This window comes from Tiliqua scincoides, chromosome 2 (assembly GCF_035046505.1).
Source record: "Tiliqua scincoides isolate rTilSci1 chromosome 2, rTilSci1.hap2, whole genome shotgun sequence".
In the NCBI taxonomy this organism is placed as follows: Eukaryota; Metazoa; Chordata; class Lepidosauria; order Squamata; family Scincidae; genus Tiliqua; species Tiliqua scincoides.
In genome coordinates this window covers 52,747,181-52,766,308 of record NC_089822.1, presented here as the reverse complement: position 1 = coordinate 52,766,308, position 19,128 = coordinate 52,747,181, and the positions used below count along the sequence as shown (strand labels likewise).

The 19,128-nt window shown below is 41.5% G+C and overlaps 1 protein-coding gene across 2 annotated transcripts in view; it reads right to left on the bottom strand.

Annotated features, from left to right (window-relative positions):
* HSD17B4 (hydroxysteroid 17-beta dehydrogenase 4) overlaps positions 1–19,128 on the bottom strand; it is a 78,233-nt gene that overhangs the window by 46,529 nt on the left and 12,576 nt on the right. For both annotated transcript variants that reach the window (XM_066613984.1, XM_066613985.1), the window contains exons 3-11: positions 17,168–17,275; positions 16,497–16,556; positions 13,534–13,555; positions 13,402–13,448; positions 12,952–13,036; positions 10,266–10,453; positions 7,716–7,807; positions 5,644–5,668; positions 2,169–2,297 (exon numbers count right to left, since the gene is read on the bottom strand). In XM_066613984.1, the coding sequence (XP_066470081.1) occupies positions 2,169–2,297; positions 5,644–5,668; positions 7,716–7,807; positions 10,266–10,453; positions 12,952–13,036; positions 13,402–13,448; positions 13,534–13,555; positions 16,497–16,556; positions 17,168–17,275 (756 nt within the window). The remainder of the gene's footprint in view (positions 1–2,168; positions 2,298–5,643; positions 5,669–7,715; positions 7,808–10,265; positions 10,454–12,951; positions 13,037–13,401; positions 13,449–13,533; positions 13,556–16,496; positions 16,557–17,167; positions 17,276–19,128) is intronic.

The window sequence follows — 19,128 nt, the reverse complement described above, 5'->3', positions numbered from 1 at the left end:
TAGTTTTTAATGAAATCTTCTGGGACAGTTTGAACTTGCAGATATAAAGCAACATAGCCTTCATTTTTAATGTGAATACGAATTAGTTTTCCTTACTTAACAGTTCTGTGCCTTGAGGCACCAAGGAGAGGGGCTCTCTTACCAAGGGAAACTTTCTAATGTCATTACACTGAAAAACTAAATGAATTAGTCTGTCAGATTTCCCTGCGCCTTTTGCTTATTCTCACTGACAATAGATTAATTAAAAGGTGCTCCCCCATCACCACCATCCAAGCCCCAGCTATGCCTGCAGCTTGATATTGTAAGAAAAAAACCCCTGCTGAATTCTTGACCTAAAAGAAAATTAAAGGAAGTGTAGGATCTGGTAATCCTTACAGAAATTACAAAAAAAAAAAATTGCTTTAACTTTCTGCATGCAAACTAAGAAGTAGGTCTAGTTATTTTCTGTATCACAAAGCAGGATTGGGGTATGCTCTGTCAAATATTTCACCTATACCATGCATTCCATTTATATGAACAAGCAATAATGCTCACATAAACTGGGACTATTTGTCCTAATCAGACAATAAAATTTCTAATTTAGGACTTCACTTGGCTTTGGTCAAAACCAGGGGAGCTAGAAAGTGTGAGCTGCACGCTTTCAGTCTGTAACATCAGTTCTTGACAAGGGCTGATGCTGCATTAGGAGACTATATGGTTAAGCATAATGAACCACAGTCCTTAAACAGTGTGCAGGGCTTTGCCGGGAGTCAGGGAGAAGTAAATAGGCCAACTGGTCCCTTTCCCATCCTAATCTACCTGATCCCGCCTTGCATTACCTTTCTAGTTGTTCAAATAAGTGCCTCATATACAACAAGGGTTGTTCTAGTGACAAGAGCCATGATTAGTTAACTGTTGTGCTGTAGGAATTAGGTTGTAGTTAACTGTGTTGCAGTTAATAAGCTTTGTTCTAGGAAACTGGTTGAAGGCTGGCTAGAATCTCAGCTTTTTTTGGAGCGGTAACCTTATGAGTCTCTACCATTAGTAGATCTTCTAAACTTGCTTGTACCCAATCCAAACGAGCATACAATAAGACCAAGGATAAATCCTAAAATATGAACATGCCTGGACCCGACTGACTGAAGGACTTCTAAGGTCACTTGCTGCCATTATGCAAAACATGCCGTTCGATGGAGATGGGTCTCCATAGTCCTTTGATAAAAGGTAGGATTCCCCATTCTGACTCAACGACCTATCAAGACTCTTCTTACTATGACTTAGTACTGTCATAAGTTTCTACAAAGGAGCAAAAACTCTAAACATCTGAATTGCATGCTGCCTCTCTCAATCTTGTCCTGAGTCAGAAGTGTATGTACTACAATACAGTTCTTACGATTATGACAATTTGGACAACACTGAGAACTACATATTCTGATTCAAAGAGCTGATAATTTTGTACTACTTATTTGCTTAGCACAAATGTGTTACTGGGTGTGCTTGTAAATGCATGTGAACATGTGCACATGGAGAGAAATTTATTTCATATGCTGTGATGCTGTGCAAGCAAAGTGGCTGCCCACAGGATTTTCCAAGAGTCCGGCAGAGGTTCCTTGAAAGGCGGCTTTCTTCTGGGCCTGTGAATCTGAAGCCCCTTCCTATCAGACCTGGCCTGAGTCATGGTCACCTGACCACATATATACCCATCACACCTTACACATTAAATAAAAAGGAATAAAATAATTTGCCAAGCGACAGATGCAAATGCGATTTTAAGGTTAACACTAGGTTAAGCAGAAAACTGAAGTTAATTGGCATCTCTGCCTATCTTGAGATAGCAAGTTAAATAAGTTTGCTATACAAGCAAGTAACCAAGGTGCTGTTTAATGTGGCTTTCACTGTAATACACACTCTGAGTTAGACAACAGGGTACGGCTAAGTTAAACAGTCTTCGCCCATACATTTTGTTCTAAGGCCTGACACTACCAGAACTGCAATATTCACATATCATTTATTTGAAAACATATACTCTGTCTTTCCACCCTTGCAGGAACTCAACACTATGCTTTTATAATAATACTTTGAAAGTGCAAAAAAACACAAACAAGTATGCTATTTCTTCTAGACTTCCCTTCAAGGGAAAAATACAGTGTATAATTATAGAAATCACAGTGGTTTCAAACCGCATATACCTTGAATAGTATGAGGTTTGCTGGCATTATGGAAGTCACAGATATTTTCCCATTTATTTCGAACAGCTTCAGGTGTCATTGGATGGTTCTTCTGTCTGACAATAGCTCCCAAGGATCGTTCCCAACGCACTGAACAAGCAGCAATAAAAGAAAACAGTCAACAACAATTCAATATCAAGAAAGCACTACTTATATGTACATGGCGATAGCAAGAGTACAACCTAACTTCTACATTTTTGAGAAGTCTGCAATGAACAGAAGATTATGTTCCATACTATAAATAGGAGTGATACTGGGCTCTTCCCCCCCCCCCCCGTTTAACTACATGTACTTGAATTTGTAGATTGTGCCAGCTTGACAGCCAAGATGGGCCAACAGCTGATTAACAAAGATGAAATCCCCATTCAAATGTTAAGGAAATCCATTTAAGCATCTAATTCTCTACTGGCTTATTCTCAATAAATATGGCAAGAAAAGCCCTCCAGCAGTTAATGCAGGTGGAGGGAAGCTTGTCCGGTTCCCCACCTGCATGACGTGGTGAGCAGCTATTGGTCGGGGGAGGGGGCAAGCTGGGGCGTAGTTTAAAGGCTGGCGTCCATGCTTTCTCAGCCTCTTTGTTCCTCGGCAGCAGTGGAAGAAACAGCGGGAGCTACAGCATTGAGGCGACGAGGGACTAGCCTGCCAGGCCAGAGGGGCTGGGGAGGGAAATCTGGTGTCAGGGTGGGTTGCAACTTTCCTTTGGAAGCTGCTGCGGAGCTTTGCTGCAGATTCCCCACCTGTGCTGGGCGGCACCCACGTGGCTTTCTATTCATTTTCTATCCCAGCTGGGCAGCCAGGAGGAGCATTTTCGCCAGTTGGCACCCTGCGCAAGGGAAGAGCCGGACCCCATGCCCCAGTGGTTGTGGAACCTTGGGTGCGAGAAGTCAAGAGGGCAGTGAATGCCTCCCTGGCCCCAAGCACCTGGACAAGTTATAAAAGGAGTAGGCAAGTTTGAGGGCTTCAAGGCCACTGCTGGCCTCCCAGGTGTTTGGCCCATCCCCCTGGAGCATGTGATGCAGTTTTTAGTCAGACTCAGGTCAAACGGCAGGCAAGTAATACACATGGCGGCTACTTGGCGGCTCTGGCTTTTGAGGCCAAGGCGCGCAGGCTGTCTGACTGCACCAGGGATTTCCGCATTAGGAGAATGTTAACTGGGTGGTCATGTGAGTCACCTAAGGGAGGGGACAGTAGGCAGCCTATTATGTTTGACCTCCTGGCCTCCCTATGTGAGTCGTTCAGTGCAGTCTGTTCCACTGCATTTGAAGCACTGCTGTTTAGGGCTGCCGCCCTTGTCCCTTTTTGGGGGGCCTTCCGCCTGGGTGAGGTTTTGACACCAAGTAGGTGGGACTCCTCTGAGCGTGCCCTACGGGTCATGGATGTATACTGGACCCAGGCTGGCGTGAGGATGAGGCAGTTGAAGACAGACCAGGTTGGTCATGGACAGTGGGTCCAACTGAATGGGGCATGGAACTCCCCACTTTGCCCAGAGGTGGGGCTGCATGAGTATGTGGCTCAAAGAGGTGTGTCCGACGGGCCACTCTTTGTGCACAGGTGGAAGGAGCACTGTTGTGCTGGGAATGGGGCCGACGTAGCGCAGGAGGCGCACAAAGTGAGCGAATCCCAAGGTGTCAATGATGGTCCCCCGATGGGGCAGAGGAAGCTGGGGCCCCTCACCAGGTTCCAGTTCCTGGCTGTGGTGAGGAAGTGTTTGGATGGCCTTGGCCAGGACTCAGCCAAGTTTGGCCTTCATTCATTTAGGATAGGGGCAGCAACAGCTGCTGCTGGCATGGGTTATGATAGTGGGGAGATCAAAAGGATAGGTAGGTGGAGATCTCGGGAATTTAAGAGCTACGTGCACCCCAAGGCAGGCAGGTTGACTTAGTTATCACCTGATTATTCGTGTTCACTTACATTGTTTTGTTTTTCCTTCTTTAATTGTTAGGTTTGAGCCTTTCCCTGCCAGCGAGGGCACTGGTTTGTGGCCACTCCATTGGCTTCTGGGCTCACAAGCAAGCTCTCAAGAGTGAATTTGGATCCCAGCTGGGCCTGGGAGCACAGCTTTCAGTGCAGTGGGCCGCAAGAAGAGGGATGAAATGGGGGCAGTTACTGCCCATGGTATTTGAGTGTATACAGGGAGCTCCTCCTCCCCAGGTGCTTCTCATACACCTTGGCAGTAATGACCTTTGCCTGAGGATGGGGCTGTCCTTAAGGCAGCAGGCAGCAGAAGACCTCGCCACACTGAGAAGCTGGATGACTGGCCTGATCATCATATGGTCAGACCTGCTTCCGCACTGGGTTTGGAGGTGTACCACAAGCCTGGCTGGAGATGATAGAGCCAGAAGGAAGGTGAATGTGCACCTGGGAAGGGAGGTGTTGGCAGCCAGCGGCCTGGTGCTTCGCCATCCAGATATCGTGAGCTCTCTGCCGCACCTTTATAGAGGAGATGGCTTGCATCTCTCAGAGGTCGGGAACCATATCTTTCTGTCAGACTTGCAACGGGTCCTGTGAGGACTCTTAGATGGGGCAGGGGGATGCTAAGCGTTAGGCTAGTCCCCCTGTGTGGCAGGGTAGTGCGGGAACTGGAGGAGAAATAGGGAACCAGTGTCTACCTTCAGGCAAGCAACAGGCCGGGTTAAGGCCAGTGCTGAGCCCCGAGGCTACCCGGATTGGGGGCAGCCTGGCTTGACCCCGGAATGGAATTGGGATGCTCACCTTTGTGGTTCCCCAGCTCAGGGTGGGCAGAACAATTCAGTTGGCTGGACCCCATTTCCAGGGGTTGGTGATGAAGAACCTGGAGGAGCCTTGGGTGAGCTCAGGTTCTGAGTCAGGGTGGTTCACCCAAAAGGAGGGCTCAGACAGGAACGGTCTCCTCCTAGTTAGGTGCCCGCAGTAAAGGGGGGTGGAGTATAGTCAGGACCCGTTGCAATGCACCAATTGCTGCGCAGCCTTGTAATGGAATAAATCATGGCCCCGTTTCAACCAAGTCTTTTGTGTCATGCATGTTTCTGGGGGGATACCTGGGCAATATAAATGCAATAACACTTGTGAAAGTTGGTCTTATACAAGAATTTCCAATGAAAAGGAATTCAATGGATGTTGCAAGTGAGAACTGAACTGACCTGTGCTATATGGCACAGTTCATACTTACCAACAAACAATATGATATTAATTAAGTGGGTTTACATGTGCCTAAAGAAATGAAATAATCACTTTATCCACATCATTAGAACTGTCATTGTGGTACAATGTTCAAATCTAATAAATTCAGTTTTACTACAATATTGGGGGCAAGAATCATTTAGCTATGTGAACACTTTGTGAACTACTTTTTGATCAAAAGCAATATATAAATATTCTTAATAATCAGAGTTAAATTTTGAATATTCTGATTTTTTTCTGAAATATTAACTAGACCAAAAGTACAAGGACAACTTACACTTTCCAATCCATCCAGCTCCAACCTGTCATATAAAATTGAAAAAGAAAATAAGACATCAAAAGGAGATGGAAGAATTTCTAATATAGGAGCAAATCAACTTTTTCACTTCAGTGAGAGTGACAAAAGACCTTACAGAAACTAAATGAGTTTAGTTTTGCTCAGTGCTTGGATAGAAGCACCCCCTAGGAACCCTATGTATATCACCTTGAGTACCATAAAAGGAAATTGGGAAATATTTTATTTTTTGTACATTACATTCTCAAGAAATATACATCCTTAAGAAAAATAGCCTATTACACAGGCAAACACAATTACAGGTCATGACTGTATACATTCAATTACCACTTCCTTGATTAGCTGTTAACCCTAACTCACACATCTATATGCAGCACTTAATCCACTTCAAACTATTCTGCTGGAGGCAATGCCAGGTTATATAAATGTTGTGTTTGAGATGTATAATCTACAGCAGATATCTGATACATGCAAATCATCACTTGAGATTGCTGTTATCTAAATGAATGAACGGGCTCAAATTTCCAGGATTTTTCCAAACACCACCACAGAAATAAAGCACTCACTTAAATGGACTCCCATTTCCCTGCCCTTGAAGCAGTTTACTTAAACATACAGGAGTAAAATCATCAGAACCAGCACATCATAGGAAACACCTGGAGCAGGTTCTGAGGGCTGGGGAGGCCTCTTCGAACTTGAGAAAGCCTTCTAAGGCCTTCAGAGGGCACAAAAAGCTACTTCTGGTCTTTCAGGAAAACCAAGAAGTGATGCTTTAAGGCAGTGATTTTCAACCTTTTTCATCTCTTGGCACACTGACAAGGCACTAAAATTTTTGAGGCATACCATCAGTTTTTTGACAATTGACAGTTGGTTGGGGGTTCACATCCCCCAATGGCCCTACTAATAAATAATCCTCTCCCAAACTCCCACGGCACACCTGCAGACCATTGTGCTACATACCAGTGTGCTAGCACCAGTGTGCTATGGCACAGTGGTTGAAAAATGGCTGCTTTAAGGCCTTCAGAACACCTTCTGAATGTGACTGAAGCACAGCTCTGGTTATGTTTGGTTGAATGGACCATAGGCTCTCTGGGACCAGAGGCAGGCCACGGACAGGATAGAGACTTGCCACAGGCTGCATCTGGCCCCCAGGCCAGGGTTTGGAGACCCTTGTTATAACCAATACAGGCATGTATTCAGTAATTTTTTCTAAAAGGAAGGACTTGGACCAATATGCTGAGGAAGGAAGGTGATCTCAATACTTTTCAGTCATGTGATTTCAAGAGTTGTAAAGTCTAACAACAGGATGTAAATCATAGGACCTATCTTTGACCAAGTCAGAAAACTGATCCATTATACTCAGTATTGTCAATATTGATTGGCAGCAGACTTTTCAGACAACAGAAAGGTAGAAAGCCCCAAATGGTACAACGCAGTATTTATGAAAAAGGAAGTCCAACACGTTCTGAGCCTCAGAGATATTAATGTCATACAAAGACAGATCTGCTCTCTCTGCCTACATGGAAAACATCAAAAAGAGAAGCTCAACATGTGCCTTTTATAAATATTACTTTGTACCATTTTAAACATTTCTCCTTTTTTGTCATTGTACTTTAAGTTTACCAGTTTTATTGGGAAAGAAAAAGTGTTTTTACTGAGAATTGTAGCAATATTATTGGAAGAAACATAGCAGGAACTCTCCTGGAATACAAACTATTTCCAGGCATAACTGTATGTTTAAATCATTTTTCCTTAATTATATGAAGCTATGTAATGATAGCGTAATGCATTCTACAAGTTTTTTTCCCCACAGATCTAGATTGCCAACATTTTATGACTCAACATTCAAACTTAAAAACACACTTAAGTTCAAAAATACATTGCATGCAGAAAAAATTCATTTTCAGTTTTATCCATATTCAAGGACAAATAATTCTGATTGCACATACTACTGACTTTTGTAGTTTTATAAATATTTCAGTACCAACATGTAAAAAGGGGAAAGAGGATAGGATGCAGAACAAGCCACTACCAAGAAAGATACAAAATATTACCTCGAACAGCCCACCATTCTCTTTGCAGCTTTCATGGCAAAGCCAAAGGACTAAGGGAGCCACATATTCTGGTTTAAAAGCATCCAGCATATCTGAAAATTAAATAACCTAAAATTGAGACATACTAAATACTATATGCTATAAACAAGCATCAGATATGTAGGAGAGTACAGAATTTCTCAGGCTGTGGTTCGGGGCCCAGTTAGGTAGTTTTATGAACCACTTTCAGATGGGTCCCATTAATTTCAATGTGCATTTTATTTTAACTAGACCTGATGCTACCATGGTATGTGACTGCATTTGGGGAAATGTTACAGATCTGTACTTTTCTAGTTGGCAACCTTCAGTCTCGAAAGACTATGGTATCGCGCTCCGAAAGGTGGTTCTGGAACAGCGTCTAGTGTGGCTGAAAAGGCCAATTCGGGAGTGACAATCCCTTCCACACTGGGAGCAAGTGCAGTCTGTCCCTGGCCTGTCTCCCTGGCTATGGGCCTTCCTTCTTTGCCTCTTAGCCTCAGACTGTTGGCCAAGTGTCTCTTCAAACTGGGAAAGGCCATGTTGCACAGCCTGCCTCCAAGCGGGCCGCTCAGAGGCCAGGGTTTCCCACTTGTTGAGGTCCACTCCTAAGGACTTCAGATCCCTCTTGCAGATGTCCTTGTATCGCAGCTGTGGTCTACCTGTAGGGCGCTTTCCTTGCACGAGTTCTCCATAGAGGAGATCCTTTGGGATTACTATGCATATGTTTTTAGCAATGACAGACAAAGGGACTTACTCCCGGGTAGGTGTGGTTAGGATTGCAGGCTTTGGGATGTTTGGGGAATTTTTTTAAACAGATCAGCAACTGCTTGAAGTGGTCAGGAAGGTTCTTTAAATAAATTTTTTAACTTATACTTACCGTAAACTTTAAATTTAATTAATTTATGTTGAATGGTAGTGTTAAAAATTTTCCTGCTTGATGATGTTCCTTCCAGCCATGACATCACTTCCAGAGGGTCCCAACAGATGGTTATTCTAAAAAGTGGGTCCTGATGCTAAAAAGTTTGAGAACCACTGGGATAGTATATAATACTAAGCTTAGATACACAAAAACTACCTTGGCTCATATTTAACCCTTGCTTCCTATGATGCTCCCTGCCTTTGTTCTCTTTGCCATTTTATTTTAGATAGCAACCTGGTGATAACGTACATACTGTAGGCGTACAGTGTATGTTACTGTAACAATCCTGGAGCAGGTTTGTCCTTCCAGTCTATACTCAAAACAATACTGAGTACAACCCTAATACAGACATGAAGTAAGAATTTACGCAAGACATTAGAAGAACATTATCTTATTCCTTCCGCATATAGAGACCATATAGAGGATTCACATTTCAGTGAAAAATTCAGACCTTGCATGTTTCACAGGAGCTTCTATTTCGTTCTGACATTTGAAGAAAAGCCCATAAACAGTGGGAAATCTATATCCAATTAAATGAACACAACTGTAGTCCACAATCATTGGGGAGGGGGAATCACACACACAGCAGAGAGGGCTGCAAGTATTTTTGGATAAGCAGAAGAGAGAGTTAGTCCTGCTCATGTTGAGCTAGCAAGCTGTTGCTTTCAAAAGCACCATCACCTTTTAAATTGGTCAAAAGCTGGTTGCTAAGAAGCACAGCATGGTAGACTCATGCCTGCATTATCAAGAAGAGAGCTAGAAACTGAGAAAAAAGCAACCTGGCAAAGGCTAAGGAGCTATACTCTTAAGAAGTAGAAACGTGTCGTATTTGGATGCTTAAGTAGCCTTTTGCTGAACTTCTTAATTCTGGGCTCACAATTCTTAGTACATTTTGGAAAACATTTTGTTGTGTCTTGCTCAGGTGCCCGAATTTTCCATTTCATGTGCAGTCAGTGATATCAAGTGAGAAAGAGTAATCAGTGGTATCAAACCATACATATGTAGATAGGAATCTGAAGTCACCAAGAAACATTTTGAAGACACTTATAGAATGAAAAGATGAACATGCAAGTTAGTCTATTGCGACATCACAAATAGGTATCTTAAAAAAAAAGACAGAAGGAAGAGAATAGAACAGCAAGGGCTTAAAAAACAGCTTTTGCAGGAAACAAGGGTGGAGGGTCTTCGCAGCTATCTTAAAACAATTGCAGCTATCTTGCAATTGGACTGCAAGAAGCAGTCAGAAATAGGTGGTCAAAGGAAAAAAGGGTCTGCGGATGAACAAAGGACCAGCATGCTCTTAGGTTTCTTTCACTGAACCTGGGTCCACATGATTTACAATATGCTCTGCAAAAGCAGACCCCAGAATCCCCTAAGAAATAAGTCCCATAAACCACTAGGATTCCAGATTTATTCAAATAAGAACTGGTAGTCTGCAAACACTGCTTTCTGGAGGAAGGGGGAGGAACAGTAGCATTGGAGTTTTTGACCCTACATCTAATGCACCTCTATGCTGGTTTGTTTTTTTTAATGATTCAAGCTCATTCAAAAACAAAATATAATTCAGAAGTAGAAAAGCTAAACTTCCAACTAATATTGTCGGAATTTCTCACCTTGAGGCATGACCGTCTGAGTCAGCCTGGATCCTGCAGTAGGAGCAATTGTGTTACAATGGATGTTGTACTTTCTGCCTTCAACTGCAAGCGTGTTCGCAAGACCCACAAGACCAAGTTTGGCAGCACTGTAGTTTGCCTGACCAAAGTTGCCATATATTCCAGCAGCTGAGGATGTCATAATTATCCTTGAAAAGTTTTTAAAAAAAAATCACAAGCACATGCAGACAGTTAATTTCTGAGTTAAATATCCTTGCAACAAAAGCTGTGAAAGGCAATACAAGGAGAAACACAAACCAGTAAATGAATGAGACATGTGGAGAAACATTTGGTTAAATAGCACTAACATCTTCATATAGCAGCAAAGCAATTTGCAAACTCTTAACGTAGCAAGAAAGAAACTAGGACACTTAGCAAGGTCTAAAAATGCCAGTAAATGACCGGCAAATAGGAAATACTTAGTTCCCAATATCCTCTCTTTCCATTCTATGAGGATAGACTCACAAAACCTGCTGAAGAGGCTGGGACCAAAGCACATGTTTATGTCACTGTGACTTGCAAGGACTACAGTCACATGGTGATGCTTTTTCTATGGGCAGATAGAGTGTAGGAAATGGCTATGACAAATCATAGCCGTTCTTGATATCGCAAGAATCCCCAAAGAATACTTGGTTGTGCTTAACAGTCCTTGCCGATCTGGTAAATGTGGGACCAATCAAATTAGTAGATCAACAAATATGACATCCTCAGCCTTAACCGAGACAACTAACCAAGAACAAAAGAATGCTGGAATAGTCACCAATGAAACCTAAATAAAGGTCAAATGATCTTAAATGCATCATTTACCCTGGCTGGTTCATGCTTTCTTCAGTAAATAACAGCCACAATAAAACTCAATGAGGACCACGGCAAACTGAACTATCACTTTGCGATTATGGTCAAGTCACATCTAGTTTGGTCCAAAATAGCCACCTGAAAATGGAGCATTACCACATACCTGGCAGTTTTAACTATTTATGTCTTTATGCAGTACTGAATTTGATCATGACTTAAAGTGAAGAACAGAGAAGATGCAGTAAATAAGGAAAAACTCCTTTTTCTGGAGGGGTAATGAAGGAGAAGCTTGTTTTAGGTTTGATTTCCATATACAGTAATGCCATGACAGCTGGTATAATGCAGAGGGCTAAGAGACTGAGTTGCAGATAAGGACTTCTCTGGTTTGATTTCCACCTCTGCCATGAATTTAATAGGCAGCCTTAGGCAAGCAGGCTCCCCTCTAACTCAGTTGATGAAGATAATAACATTTAGCTTACAGGATTATTTTAAGGTTTAGCACACTCAGAAAACACCATACAAAATGCACTATCATACTTTTATAACTTATAAAATATAATGTAAAAGTATTATATATACACTATACACAAGAGCTTATCTTACCAAAAGAGCAGAGATAATTGTAAGTAGAGTCTGAACACTTCTAGTGGGAGGTGCTGTACAGTAACAACTATAAGAACCTCCAAATTAGATTGAATGGATACAGTTTTGCTTTCAAGGTAGCTTAATACCAAGTCAAATTTGGGTGCCATTAAGATATGTGCAAAAATGACTTCAGATATGCTTCTCATAGCATATGCAAAGAAATGTATCTTAGCCCTAATATGAGGGTATGAAGTTCTTATATAGGAACTTCACTATTGCAGGATCTATGCCCTGAAGGTAGGGAAACCATCTAGATCTGAGACATGATGATAGGCTTCTGAGGATGAGGGATGTCGGCAAAAAAAATCCCTGCACCCTATATGGACAGAAGTCATCCGTTTGTGTATATCAAGGCTAGGATACACGAACTATTGGATAGCCAAGCAATAATTGCTTGCACTGTTGGAAATGCTTTGGTCGGCATTCCCAAAGTGTGCACTGTGATACCTTAGGGCAGGGGTCTCCAAACTTTTTGGCCAGCGGGTCACATCAAATATCTGGCCTTGAGGGCCAGAAAAAAAATTAAACATAACATTTAAATAAATAAGAGATGGAACTTAGATGAGTGAATAAATAAATGAATGAATGGGCTCATTCATTCAACCTCTCTGGACCGCAGAACACCCTCCAGACAAAATCAGAGCATAGATCTGGTTGTGTTCAGTTGAGCGGGCCAGAGGCTTTCAGGGGACAAGAGGCTGGCTGTGGGCCAGATAGAGGCTGGCCGCAGGCCGCAACTGGCCCCAGGGCCAGGGTTTGGAAACCCCTGCCTTAGGGCACTGCAGCATATTCACAGGGGGCGCCATGAGATGTTCCCAGTGGCCCCATCTGGGTGCCGCCATCTTGGGTTTTGCAAGATCCAAGATGGCAGCGCCCAGCTGAACCAGGAAGAAAAAGATGCAGGGGATGTCATGACCCAGAAGTTTGGAAATCATTGCCTTAGGTCATCCCTTATAAAAATGGATGGGCCGCTGTGAGATACAGGAAGCTGGACTAGATGGGCCTACAGGCCTGATCCAGTGGGGCTGTGCTTATGTTCTTATGGATGGTGAAACAAATCTTCAAAATATAAGTTTTTAAATTGTATTTTATAGAGAAACGTATGAGACTACCATAGCCATAAACGGTGTCTTCCTCTTAGTAATGTTGTTACGTTCTTCTATGCATTTATCTACAATAAAATAAGAGAACATTCAAACATGGTTACCTTCCAAAATTCTGATTTTTCATATGGTTCCATGCAGCTCGGGTTACTTGGAAGGATCCCCTCAAATGAATTCTTTGAATTATATCTAGAAAAAATGAAAGGAATAAGCATGCTTCTTGGAGGAGTACAAGTAGCATTCTATAAATGTATATAAAAAATGGGTTGGGTCCTAAGGTCTGCTTTTGGAAAGACATTTGTGGAGGAAACATCAAAGCCATATCTTCAGCACAGCACCTTCTTGTCTATTGAAAATCCACTCGGGGGGGGGCCTTGGGGGGACCACCTGGAACAGGACTGTATAGGGGTGCAAAGAATTGCAGAGTTGAGAGAGAGGGTAAACGTGCTTTCCACCTAGTGTGAACAGAATTGCCTTCCATTCACAAAATCGGAAACTAAGACTCAAGCGAACAAGACTATATAATAATGAACTTTGCTATTTAGTCAACTCACCCCAGTCATCATCACTTATCCTAACAAATGAGCGATCCCTCAGTATGCTAAAGAAAGGGAAGAAAAAGGGTCACAAACTGAATCAAAAATGTAATAACATAATGGAATGAAAAAAAACTATTCTCTACTTACCCAGCATTATTGACAAGAATATCTGTAAAACAAATGCATACAAATATTAAGGTGTATAAACATATCTATTATATTTCTAGTTTCAGCATGCACTAAGTAGTTTAGCATAACTTTACTATTGTATTGTTTGCATTTAACTAAATATTTCCAGTGCTAAATATGAATATGCATTCAGTTTTGGACGCATACAAAGCCCCCCTTGTGCTCAAGGAGAAGAAATTTCAAGCTTGTTACCATTTGTAACAAATCAGTTTCCCATTTCACTAATATAAAAGACTATCGTTTGCTACAAACTGTAACCAGAAGTTATAAACTGCTTCCCCTTCAAGTGTTTTGGAAGAGGGGTACTATGTGAGCCAGAGACGTACCATAAAGACAAATCATGTCTTATGACATCTTGATTTAGCCAGATTGAGAAGGTACTTCAGGAGGACCAAATAACAAATGCACTCACCAAAGGCTACTATGTACTAATGGCAGGGACTCTAATAACTGGCCTTAGCATGTAGAACTTTGAAGAAAAGCAACAAAGGAACACCTCACATTTTTGACTGGACTGCAGTTCTCTGAATCTGGTTTACACATGCTTACTAGAATTTGGACAAATGCAGGGTATATTCCTTTTGGTACTTTTTGCAACGAAGCACAACTGACTTAACAGCCTCAATCTAATTTTGATGCACTTGCATATCAGTACAAAGTTATGCTCTGAAAACACAAGGCCAGCTGCTGAAGTATATTTTCTAGGAATTTGCTAGCATAGCAAGTCCAAGGCCCAGGCCCAGTTAGCTGTAATATGTAATGGTGCTAAAATATTAAGAAAAGAGGATACAGATTCACTAACTAGTCTATTTCAAGTGACTGTAAAGCTTCACCTTATCCATGAGAAACTGCTCTTTTATATTGCATAAAACCCAGCATAAAATATGTAAAACAATGTCATGCAGAGTTCTCATTGAATTAACACTCCTGTCCTAAACACAGTACAGATCGTGTCTCATTAACCACTGGGGCTCTGTTCTGGAACACCCAGTGGATTAAAAAAAAAAATCAGTCGATACCAAATCAGTGGAAAAATAGCATTAAAAACCCAAGTTTCTTGCTCTCCATTGTCACTCCAGAATGCATTGGTAGATGCTATACTGCATTCAGCCACTAGGTGGGGTGAACAATAAAATCTAGTGGAATGAAATAATTATTTAACAGCACAAAGGGAAATTGCATTTTGGTGCTTTTTTCCTTATTACAAGGCATTTAAAGGTGGATCTCTGTATCAGTGGTGAGCTAAACCAGTGGATACCAAGGTCCCACCTGTAGACCCAAATCCAGAACTACTGGAGTGCCTTGGCTACAAACAGAGCTCTCGTACAAGCAAGAATCTCCTCTTGTCAATGGGGCAAGTCACTCTGGGTACACAAAGGGATGCACACGTGAAGCTACAATCAAGTAGGTAAAGAGAAGTTCCGTTTTAATTTCTGGGATAGATTCCCAATATCATTTACAATTACTGAGCTCATAACACTGGGTAACACAAAAATTGTTTATGTTGAATTTTTAATGTTTCTTAAACAATTCAGAGGCACTGATTTCAACAGTAATTTTCATTTTGTATCATCAAAACTTCTTTTTCTTGTCTTCAGTTTTGTGTATCTATCCTATTGCCTAATCATACATTTTAATACACATACTATACAACTGCTTAGTGTAAACTGGGGCTAAATTACTGACGCCATGCCAAAAATAGCAGCATTTCTGAAATCCTCACACCAACATTAAGAAAGATCCAAATATTCAGATAAACACAAAGTTGTTCAAGTTTTGTTACTCAGTATAATCTGCAAGCCAACATGTCCCTCATTTAAATTTATGCCCCACCTTCCCACATTGTCCACAAATATTCATGACTACTTTTGGTTAATATAAAATTAAGTGTAAGCTCCTATCAGAATCCATGAGGGAACAATTTTTATTTAAGATTTAAAACATACAGGAAAATTTGAGGGGCGGAAAGGCTACAAGCTATGTATTTTTTCTTATGCTACATACAGAGTTATTTTTCTTTGCTGATACTTTCATGCACTATTTATACTTTTAAAGAGCTTTGGTAATGCACATAAATCATCTATCATTTTAAAATTACCATGGCTGTACAAATAAAGAACAAAAAGAATGGACAGGGTTCTTGGAAGTGAACCTAGTAATTTTAATAGCTAGTATCGTTCTTTGCTTCTGTGTTAAACACCCTCACCTCTCCACAGCACAGCTGTGGCAAGTCTGCAGTGTATATGCAGCCAGTAAACAGCCAATAAACTGAAATGGGGAAAAATGCTGGAAAATGTCTCTGCCAATACCGGCTATACTGTATGAACTTGGTCAACTGACATTTTGTTAATAGGCACACTCAATTGACCTGCATTTTGGTTTGCCTGAGAAGTCAGGTGGAGATGTCAGTTAACCATGTTCACATTGCCTACCTGCCCACACCCTTGCCTACTAGATATGGCTCCCTCTACAGTGCCTTTCTACTATCCTCCTTCCTCACGAGGGCCCTCTAGGAATAGAGATTCTACTCCCTTGCACTGAAATGGAAAGTCCCTATCCCTAAAGGGCCATTGTTGGGAAGGAATGAGAGCAGAGCAGTGGAGCAGAGGAAGAATGACCTGGTAAGCAATGGGGGGGACTTTTGTTAGGTGCTGTAACAACATATTTGATTAAGCAGCAAATCCTATTCTTCGTGGATGCCTGTTCATAAAGCTTTATTGTATACACAATACAATACAATAATACAATACAATAAATACAATAAATTTAGCATCTAAAATAATAAATCTATTTGTTAGTTCTGGAAAATTCAAATTTCCAAATGCTGTGTGGTTTTTTTTAATGTAATAAAGGATGTAAGTGACAATATGATCAATAAAAGCATAGCAGAACCACAACCGCCTATAATCCAGAAATCATACCTATCCTCCCAAAAGTATCCAGTGCTGTCTGCACAAGCTTCTCTCCAGCTTCCACTGAATCTATGCACATAAGAACAGAACATCAATCCATAACTCCAGCTTTGCTCACGATCACTTCACACATTTCATACAAATGAGTATTTATCAGTGGATACCATGGTTGGCATAAAGGCTCTGTCACCAAGTTAGTGCCAGATTTTTAGTTTCCAACAGCTATAAGAACAGTTTTAGTTTCATACAATCAGGGTTGGACCAAAACCCATCCTGCCCTACATCTCAGGTGCCCTGATCAGTGTCTTGTTCTCCCGATGGTGCACAGTGCCCAGACTCTTCCATTTTGCATGTCATCCTACTGCTGTGACTTTAAAAAACCAGAGAGATATGAAAGATGAAGTGTACAGGAAAGAGGAGAGTAGTGGGCTAGAATGGGAAGCATCACCACTCTCCACACACTTTTCCTGCTTCCTTCTGCCTTTTTAAAATTGTAGGAGCAGAAGGGAAACAAACAATGCTAACACTGCAGAAAGCAGGTGGGGGTGGCTAGAACAAGGCAACCTTCTCCAACTCACCACTGCTTACTAATCACATTCTGAGGTAACTGCCATACTTCATTATTGTAACTCATGCAAACAATTTTAGGGAAAGGAAGATGAGAAAAGGGAGGAAGATACCATAGTTAGCCACTGCTTTTCCGCCTTTGGCTCTTATTTCTTCCACAACTTTGTCAGCAGCTGAGGAGCTCTTTCCATGTCCCTTGAAGTCACCTCCAAGATCATTCACTGCACAGTAACAAAAAAAATTAGAAGCTAGAACTTTAGCTGGCATGCACAAGAAAAACGTTCTCATCCTGTGGTCTCAAGAGATGATTCACATATTCCCTCAGGGGTGTAACTGCTGGGTAAAGCTCACTTTCATGGGGTCAGGAGTACAACTAACATTGAATTCTCTTCCCCACATTGGTCAGGCAGAGGTGCCAGAATGCATCAGTGCCTTTACACCAGTGTATAACTTCCAAATATTACTTGCACCTGCCGATTCAGGTGTTGGCATAACTGCACACAATCCTTACTCTGTGAGGAAGAAGCAGTAAGCACATTCTGTACGGAATTCATGGGCACAATAGTTGCTTCGAAGGAGTCATCACAATTGCCTCTATCCTAACTGCAGACTGGTCAGAAGGAAGCAAACAGGGCTGAATAAGGTCCTGAATGATGGTGCATATTCTAGGAACCAGCTAAACATTATCCCTTCCATTTCCCTGGTTATTCAGAGATAGTTGAGAGGATGTTTTAGGCCTAAAGGACACTGCCCTTGATCTGACTGCTCTCAGAAATGACCAGTGATAGGTGCAAGAACCACCAACCAAACTGGATCATATAGCACAATCACACTTGTAGATATGGAATGCTTCTCATAGCAAACCCCAATAAGTACCAGATCCAGTCAAATCAATACTGTCTACCAGAGGCACAAAGAAGATTTAGTTATATTGAAAAGTGGTTTCAATGGGTGACAAGAAGCACCAAAACCATCTTAAATTTCTTGTTTAAAACTTATAACTTAAAACTTTTACTAGTCTTATGAAACCAATATTAATTTTAAAAGCAACACTAAGTACATTCGCAAAACTGGAGGTGAAAAAGGAAATTCCAAATCAATTTACATAAGGGACTCATTCCAAACCACTTAGCCGCTATAGTTTATGTTGCAAACCAAGGCTCTCAAAGGTAGAGGTCGACAATTGGTAATACTGGGCTATGTATTACTATGGCAAAGCAATGAAAACTGGACAGCTGCCTCTTATTTGCATGCAACATGGTTCTCATATTTTTACAACCCTACAGGGGTCAGACATGCTGAACATCTCACTGTCAAATGTGCAAGCTCCTTCAAATTTAAAGGGCCAAGGGGTTATGCTCCTTGTCTTAGAAGATATAAATTATTCTAGCCTTTGCTTTGTCAAACACTGTTAGAAACATGAACACTAGAAATAGTTTTAAACACAGAGAAACCTCCAAGCTGGAATTATCAGAGTTCTGATAAGAGCTTGCAGGATGAGTGAAAATGCCTTGAGGCTATAAGCAGGCCATCTGTTGCCTATCTCTGTTTTAAAGGGGGGGGCATTTTTTTTTTTTAAACACAAGAGCCCAGAAGATCTTGAATGGAAGATGTTATTTTGAAAACTGTTTTGTCATAGTGCACCAATTAGAATTACAAGTTGTATCCTAACCCTTTCTTCCATGGACTGAAAGCACATCGGTTGAGCAAGGTATGGGGAAGTGATAATTGCTGCCTCCTCCATAACCCTGGAGCTCTTTTTGCCCCTTAGATCCCTTCTCTTGCAGGTCCTCCAATCCTCCAGAGTGATTTTTCAACGGAGCTCAGAGAGTTGGGAGGGAGGGGGAACCGTGCTTCACATACAACCCTATATTCAGTCAATCAATTTGGTACTTTGAAGCTTTAGAAAAGATTATATGCACATTTTCAAACATAAAGATAATGTTATCTACCTGGCTAAAGTATGCAGAAAATACAGATTATGTAATACTAGTGCAGAACAACTCATCCAGGAGTTGCTCTTTAAAAAAAAAAATTCACTTGCAGCTTGCTTTTTTCCCTTAAATGATTCAGC